This window comes from Cicer arietinum, chromosome 8 (assembly GCF_000331145.2).
Source record: "Cicer arietinum cultivar CDC Frontier isolate Library 1 chromosome 8, Cicar.CDCFrontier_v2.0, whole genome shotgun sequence".
Lineage (NCBI taxonomy): Eukaryota > Viridiplantae > Streptophyta > Magnoliopsida > Fabales > Fabaceae > Cicer > Cicer arietinum.
This window is the reverse complement of record NC_021167.2, coordinates 8,151,220-8,160,109: the sequence shown is the minus strand read 5'-3', so window position 1 is coordinate 8,160,109 and position 8,890 is coordinate 8,151,220. Positions and strand designations below refer to the sequence as shown.

The 8,890-nt window shown below is 29.2% G+C and overlaps 1 protein-coding gene across 1 annotated transcript; it reads right to left on the bottom strand.

Moving 5' to 3' along the window:
* Window positions 1–3,475: 3,475 nt before the first annotated feature.
* LOC101507671 (UV-B-induced protein At3g17800, chloroplastic) lies at window positions 3,476–8,890 on the bottom strand. Its single transcript, XM_004512407.4, has 4 exons — window positions 8,737–8,890; window positions 8,404–8,581; window positions 6,861–7,138; window positions 3,476–4,547 (listed from the first exon to the last, which is right to left on the bottom strand). Exons 2-4 carry the CDS (start codon window positions 8,539–8,541, stop codon window positions 3,731–3,733), a joined length of 1,233 nt encoding a protein of 410 aa, XP_004512464.1. The 5' UTR covers window positions 8,542–8,581; window positions 8,737–8,890; the 3' UTR covers window positions 3,476–3,730.

Here is an 8,890-nt window from a genome sequence, read left to right as displayed (position 1 = left end):
CTTTCACCACTCTCATAATTTGTCCTATACTTTTTAGTTGTCTTTCTAATTGATATTTAAGTCAGTAATAATGTTAAATCATATTTATAGTTATCTTCCATTATTCTATTATTCATCGTCACCGACAGGTAATTTCAATAAAGTAGTAATAATGTTAAATCATATTTATAGTTATCTTCCATTATTCTATTATTCATCGTCACCGACAGGTAATTTCAATAAAGTAGTAATAATGTTAAATCATATTTATAGTTATCTTCCATTATTCTATTATTCATCGTCACCGACAGGTAATTTCAATAAGGTAGTTGTCTTTCACCATTCTGTTATCCAAAATCACGAAGGCATATTTTTAGTATTCGTAATGCATGATTACTACTGAAACAAGAGCAAAAATTGTGATGATAATCAGAAAAGAAAAACTATGAATATGAATTTATGGTGCTATCAGATATATTACTTAAATAAAAATAATTTATATTTTAAATAATTTAAAGATTATTAGTCTGTTAATATTAGTATAAACGTCGTATGTCTATAAGTGATAATTGAAATAATAGATAATATTTATGAATTTTTTTAATAATATATTTCAAAAAAAAAATTTATCTATATTTTCTAAATATTAATATTTTGATGTCCAACATATTCATGATTATGTGCCAAATTTTAATTCTAATATTTTGTCATTGTTAATAATAATTAATTGTTGTAGAAGAATTTCATCTCTTTAAATTTTAAATATTTTTATTTTGAAATTTAAATAATAGGTGTACTATTTATAAAAAAAAAATAAAAGATATTTAAGATAAAAATCAAGAATAATATTTTTTTGTAAAATGTATGATCTATTTTTATTTTTCAATTTAAATAAATATCAATTTATAAATAAGATAGTTTGACATATGTTAAAAAACAATAATAAATTATAACTCAGTTTTATCCCATTCAGACAATAATTCATCATTTTATCTTATAAATTAAGACAAAAAATTAATAACAAAAAAAAAAAAAGAAAATAGTAGGAGAATTTTTCTCGATAAAAGGATACTTTTTTTTTATAAAAAAAGTTGAAAAAAATGAAACAAAAAAAATTGGATTCTGAAAAGAAAAAAAAAACTAAAAGTATAACTAACTCATCATTTTTAATCTTTGAACGATTATAATACAAGTAGTACAACTTGATAATTTTAAAACTTATTTTTATAACTAATATAATAAATAAACTATTTTTAAATAAATTAATTAGACTTGACATCTTTTTAATCTTTTAATTTATTTTAGATACAAGTCTACAATTTGATAGTCTTAAAATTTGTTTTTTAAAACAATTATTTAAATAAAAAACTCACTTTTTTATGTAAAATATTTTTTTAATTAATTTTGTTTATCAACAACAAAACGCATTTTATTTAAAACTGATCAACACATATGTATTTTCTATCTAATAACTACTCACATATGATTTTAACCTTTTGTAAATAATTTTGTAAAAATGATTTTTTTAAAAATATTTTTCAAATACATGACTTTTCTAAATACACATGTGTCTCTCTACTATCTTATGTATCTTTATCTATATCTCTCTCCCTCCTTCACTCCCTCCAATCTCTATCTAATATCTCCATCACTCTCGCTATTATCACCCTACTCTCTATCTCTCCTCTTTATACCTAGCAAATCAATAAATTTATGTGTTCTATTTCATAATTTTCTGATAAAAATAAAGATATAAATAAATTATCACAAAAATATGCAAGTAATAGATTTTAGAAGTTCAATCCTAATTTTAAAATTTGAAGTCTTAATAACAAAAAATGCAATTTTAGTAATTAAAAAATAAAAAAAAATAAAGGTCAATCTTATATAGTTATTCAATCTTAAATCTATGTCTATATTACTCGTCACTCGTAAATAACATGTTGAATTAGTTTCCACAATTTAGCTGAGATCGAAATAGAATGACCTAGATTGTTGTTGAAGATGCAACTAGAGCTGTTAAAAAAAACCTGAAACTTCAAAGTTCCCTTTAAAAAATTTCTTACAAAACCCCTACTATTAGATCCCCTGTTAAAACTTTTTTTTTTTTTAAATTCCGACCCATTATTTCATTGTTTTATGTGGTTTTAAGGGAGGGGGTTTATATGTCCTTTAATATTTTGTTAATTTTGATATTTTTTTCTTAAAAAAATTTCAAAATTTATTTTTCTCGAAAAAATATCAACAAAAAAGATATTCATAAATTTTTTAAATTATTCTTTATCGAAAAATTCAAAAAAAAAAAAAAAATAATTCTCAAAAACAAAAAATTGTCAGACTTTTTTATTACAAAAATCAATTTTTTTGAAAGGTGCCACTAAGCACATAAAATTTTAGGGGTGGTGAGAGCTTTCTTTTTGGGGCATTCTTAAATATGAAAATTTGTTGGTCCCTCGAACATGTGGACTAAGACCAATAATGAGTAGATTTGTCAAATTGACACATCTAACTACAACCATTACAACATGTAATTTTGGTGAATTACTCATCATTCGGGAAGTGATCAAATATTCTACAACCAAACAATTATAATCTAATAAGTTATTTTGTGCCGAAAGACTTTGTTGGTTAAGGATCATCACTTCAAGAAGATAATTTAACACTAAAATTAATTTATATCCTCCCGTTAAAATATCTCTTCTCTCCTCCCATTCCTCCGTTCAACTTAACACACAATGTTATCATGAGTTAGCAATATCATATCATATTATCACACACAAATAACTTCACTTCTCCTTACATAACTCCCAAATACCACTCAAACCCACTCTGAACATGAAAAATATATTTTGATTTAATTGAGTGCATGTACAAATTTTAAATAAATAAATAAAACAAAAAACATATTCGACAATATGAAACTAATAAGTTATTTTGTATCAAAAGACTTTGTTGTTTAAGGATCATCACTTTAAGAAGATATTTTAACACTAAAATCAATTTATATCTTCCAGTTAAAATATCTCTTCTCTCTACTGGTTCCTCGGTTCAATTTAACACACAATATTATCATGAGTTAGCAATATCATATCATATCATCACACACAAATAACTCTTACTTCTCCTCCCTACGTAACTCTTAAATACCACCCAAACCCATTTAACACTAAAATCAATTTATATCTTTCCGTTAAAATCTCTCTTCCCATTCCTCAGTTCAACTCTCACTTCTCCTCCCTACGTAACTTCCAAATGCCACCCAAACCCACTGTGAACATAAAAAATATATTTTGATTTGATTGAGTACATGTACAGATTTTAAATAAATAAATAAAACAAAGAACATACTCGACAATATGAAACTTGTGTCGACTTGGCTCTATTCATATAACATCTAATGCAATTTCTCTAGTTGACCCAAAAAAACTAAAATGTGCATTGCCTTGTTGGTGAAAAGTATAATGAAAAACTTGCTCTAGTATCAAGTCAAAGAAAGTAAGCACGCAGACTCCAGAAGGAAGTCAACCAAAGTCTATTATTTATAAAGTCTATGCTTCTTACATTCTATATTATTTACAAAACAACAAGATTCTTTTTTCTCATCTTCGTGGTATTTCTAAGTTTTGAAATATTGCGAAATTAGTTATGTTTAGGATTGCAATCAATTCTTTGGCGTAAAGCTCCATGGATTACATTTACATTCTTTACAATCTAAAACAAACATTAAAAAGAATCCAACGGATACAATCTTCTATTTAACAAGAAAAGGATACTTGATATCAACGTAGTTTTCTTGGACCCATAGGAACGATCCAAAAGCAACAGCTTCCAAGACAAGCATAGTCAAGCCCGAGAAGGTAAGTGAAAGAACTTCGTCATTGCTAGTTTCAATAGAACCATCCTTAGAGACACGGATATCAGGCCTTCCAAACAGAGCCTGAGTTTGCTTTTCAATCAATGATATAGCTTCCTTGGAGCGTACGGTAGCAAGTCTCTGAAGTGTCTCTGCGTCCAACTGCATCACATAAGTTCTCAGTCTGAATGATCTGCCTTCACCAGTGGCCATGTTATCCATTTCATAATAACCTTCCTCGTCAGGATAGATCCTAATCAAGGAATCAGAATCCCAGAGCTTGTTTGGTGGTGATGGTTCATCAAAACTTATATTTTCTTTACCAAAATCCTGTGGAAGTATCCCCGTCCTCCTCTCAAGTTGAAATCGGTCATCAACCCGTTTGAGAAAGTATCCATACATTATTGAAGCAGCATACAACTTTCCCAGTTTGATTTTGCTAATCTGAACTATTGTCTGGAGAGGACCCACAACCCTTTCTCCTAGAACCAAAGATAAGTGACTCTGTATCATCTCAAATGCCTCTGAAGAATGAACAGCTTCTAGCTTCAGCTCTTGATTTGGCCATAAATCCACTCGATCATTAGGATCCGAGGTTGCTGCTATTTTTGGGATCATTGAAATTTTGTTTTCTTTAAATTTGTTAACGATTGAACAGTACATTATCTCTTCTAGTGTTGTACGTTTTTCTTTCTCTTTAATTTCAGCTATCCTCCTAAAATTCAGATTTGACAAGATTGATCACATTTTTACTGCCAGTAACCAAACAAACAAAGAACCAAAATTTATGCAAATATAGTCTGCATTAATTTGTTTCAATCTTCCAGAGGTTTAGCATAAGAAGTACTGCTTACTTGTGAGGCAGTGTGTGGGTGTGCGTGCACTTGCACATGTGTTTAAATTAATAACATAAGTAGCTACTAGCTCCATACAGGTAACATGAAAATATCTTACTGGCATGAACTATTATACTAACTGCGCATGGGTGGACATGCATGTGTGTGGCTAGTCCATAAATCTGACAGGAAAATCTCTTTCAGGTATGCACTAACTAAGCATGGTATTAAACAAATTGATATTTTATGGAAAATATGGAGCAATATTGTGTTTGGATATGCAGCTAACTCCTCAATATCATGGCACAATGCTAATTCCAACACACGTTGTGACCGCAGTTCTGCGGATATCAAACACAGGCTAACTAAGAAACAGGTCCAAGTTTTGTTTTACCATTCTCATGGATGCCTTTTTTTTAAGTCATATATATAATTGAAACAAATTTTCAAAAATAGTTTATCCAAACAACATAGCCTTTTCATTTCATAACAACAGGCCTTCTGTCATTAATATTTATGCATAAACTATGCATGCTTAGAGCTGTCAATTTGATAGACCCCTAATTATTGGCCCCGGCCCACATATTGAAGGGGCCAAAAAGTTTTATAATTTAAAAGGCCCAAAAAACAAGGCCCCTAAAATTTTGTGGGCTTAGTGGGTAGGCCCACTTATTTAAAAAAAGAATCAATTTTTTTTTCGAGAAATAAAGTTTTTTGATGTTTTCACCGATAAACTTTTTCTGATAAAAAATTTTCGATTTTTTTCTAAAATTTTTTTTCGATTTTTTACTATAAAAAATTTTTGAATTTTTTTTATATAAATGATTTATCTTTTTAATAAATTTTTTTTTAATAAAATATATTTCAAAATTTTTTTAAGAAAAAATCTCAAAATTAACAAAATATTGGGGGCCTATAAGCTCCCAGATCCCCTCCCTTAGGCTCCATGAAATAATAGGCCTAAATTTTACAAAAATTAATTTGATAGGGGCCTAATATTAGAGGTTTTTTTAAAAAAAAAATTAAGAGGGCCTTGGAGTTTGGGGCTTTTTTGACAGCTCATGCTAACCAAAAAAATAGTAAGAAATTTAAGAAGAAAAAGAACATATTTTTATCATAGAAGGAAACCTAAAACATAAACTATTCATGCTAACGATCTTATTAACTGATAGGATGTTACCTAAACCCAACCAAGTGAGGAAGATCTACTCGTGGGTGTGAACCACACTAAACCTAAAGTTTGGAGAGTGTAAGAAAGGAATAAGAAGAGAGAGAAGGAGTGGAAGAAGTAGTGGCCACCAGGCGGTTAATATTTTCCCCTAATAAGAAGGGAGCACAGGGAGTGGAGGAAAATCATGCATTCATCATTTTTTATTTGAACTCAATATGGATTCTTTAGATGGAGTTTACTGTGTCACATCATCTTAAAGCAATTCACTCATTTTATACTCCAACGGTGAACTCAACATGATTCAAATTCTACTATGCCACATCACCCTAAATTAACTGATTCATTTTTTACAGTTTAACTTTTAAAAACTCATATTATATTATTATACATTATTTTAATTTAAAATTAAAATAAAAAAATTAATTTAAAAAAAAGTTAACATCTATATATTATTTTTATACATTATTTTTATTATTATTAATAAATTAAAAAAAAGTTAACGGCTATAAATTCATAAAAAAAGATAAATTTATTATTATTAATAAATTAATAAAAGGTAGCGGTTATAATTATATTATTATTACACGCTGACTCATTTTCACTCCCGTTGGAGATGCTCTTAGCGATTAGGCAGTGAGAGTATAGTTTAGTTTTTTCTCTGCTGAGGAGTTTTTGCTCTAGTTTTCTCTTTGTAATCAGTCTCATATTTCCATTTTAATTAAATACTATTCCATTCACCATTAATATTTCTACTCTCTATGTCATTAATGGTTCACATGAAGACCTTTAATACTAGAAAGATGTTAAGTGTATGATTATGATCATGCAATATATCATATGTGCCCAAAGCAACAGAAAATTTAAAAATCATGAGCAAAGCTTCCTAAGGTATTTCATTCTTAGTTATTAAACATTGCCATAATTGTTCTAAAAGTCTGGTGATTTAATTAAATTTTACTTTCCACGTAGCTAGTTCTAGTCAGATCATGGAAAAGAGGAAAGAAAAGAATGCTAGACTTACTTATAAAGGGAATTCTCGTATGAAGCAGAAGATTCTTCTTTGTGGGCATCTCTTTCAGTCAGAAGTTTCTCTAGCTGTTGATCAATGGTTGCTGAAACTAAATGAGGATGGGTTTGCAAAATTTGTTCCAATAGCTGACCAACTGGTGTCTCAAATTGGAGAGGAGGAGAAGGCACAGAATTATCACTTGAATCTGTAGACGCTCTCACAACTAACCCTCTAGCTCGGAAATTGTAGGGTTCATTGTAGTGTTTAGCATTGTAAGATGGAGGACAGCTCTGCAAAGAAAAAAACATGATAACACATAAATAATAATGACGTAAGTCACAAAAACTTTGCCTCAAAGTCATTAACAAGCACTCCAATAGGTGATACAAATGGTTATCATAAAGAGAGCAAATGAGAACCAAAGAGAAAGAACTATCTTCTAACAAGACAAGGGGACCAAATGAGAACCAAAATAGATTCTTGTTCTCATCCAAATGAATTGATAAAGATATGCACAACGATTTGTATCGGTTGGGATCGGGTTTGTTTCAAATCGAGATAGAACTCGCATGTAACAATAGATACTGAAAACCATCGTAATAAAATGGTGTTAAACTAGACGGAAATTTATTGCTTTTAAATGCCTTCATGGTATATGCAAAAGAAATTTTGACCTCAATTCTATAATAATTATAGATAATGCTTATGCAATTTTGAATTCAATTCCTTGGTTAAGTGTTTCTCTAATCGGCCTTCAGTTTTAAATGGGACTATGTGGGACTTCACTCAAATTTCATTTCCTCTACAAAATGATAATTTCATTATTAAATAAATGCTTATATTATTCTTTATTTCCATATCACAAAATGACAAACATTTTAGTAATAATGACTAATTTGAAAAGGCAATAAGCCATACTAAATTACTAATCTATAAAAAGAAGTTCATATTCAAGTCTAGCTGACATCTTGATTAATTTAACAAACTTCATTGTGCAAGTTGTAAGGCAAATTATTAAGAAGTTTAACAATGATATAAACATTGATGATGAGTTATTTAGTGGAAGTATGTAATAGAAACTTCTAAAAGAATACAGTACCCAATTTAATTGAAGAAAAGGGTTCAAGAACAAAACAGTCAAGACACATGAATCAAAAGACTACCTATTAATAAAGATTGTGTAGTTGTAAGTTATAGATGGATGAAGAACTACTCAGGATCAAAAAGATACATCAAATCAATGAACTTGAAACCATGCAGGTTCCTTGTAGACTAGCCTTGTGAATCAATATAATTAACATTTTCATAACGACAATCATAACAACAATCATTTACCAATAATTCACTTTTAATTAATACCTATAGTTAAGGAAACATTTGTTACTAATTCTACTAATCCTAAATTTTTTAGACATAAATAAAACTAGTTACAGAATGTTAACTGATTTTGTAATTTTTCACTAAAATTTCAACTATGCGAATAAATTCATATATGATTTTCTATCTCCGGATGTAGATTATAAGAAAGTAAAGATGGAATAATAATGAATCTTACTTTAAGAAAACCAGCGGAAAGAAAATTCTTGGCGTCAGAAACAGAAAAAGCGTGCAAATGGCGGAAATCCGGTTGCCGGAACGACGCGGAAGATGGAAGCACCACCAAAACGTCGCTGATTGAACCTGAAACTTGCATTTTGGATATTGTTGTGGCTTTGGAACTTCGATTATTAGGGCTATATATGGTGGCGAAGAAGCGAATACCAACACGGAAAAGGAAAGGTTGTTAAATCAGTTTTCTTCCAACTATTTATAATAAATAAAAGTAATAGAAGTGAAAAAAATAAAAGTAAATAAAAAGTCGTAGAAGCTTCTTGCAAGGTGATATTACCGTTTTATGTTTCAATTCTGAAACTTGTGACTCTGAATTCGTAGCTTAGAAGTTTATGAGAGTTGATCAGTGCCGCAACGTCGAGGAAGAAGAGAGGAACACGGATAACGCAACGTGTGTGCCTGACAATTATTTTTATTTTTACTTTTTGTTT

What these genes read in the sequence shown, in the direction of transcription:
- LOC101507671 (XM_004512407.4), bottom strand. Translation starts at nt 8,541, where the DNA reads ATGCAAGTTTCAGGTTCAATCAGCGACGTTTTGGTGGTGCTTCCATCT. An exon ending in TTTCCGCTGGTTTTCTTAAA is followed by an intron (nt 7,139 to 8,403) that starts GTAAGATTCATT and finishes TTTTCTTTGCAG; the next exon opens with AGCTGTCCTCCATCTTACAA. An exon ending in TACGAGAATTCCCTTTATAA is followed by an intron (nt 4,548 to 6,860) that starts GTAAGTCTAGCA and finishes TCTGAATTTTAG; the next exon opens with GAGGATAGCTGAAATTAAAG.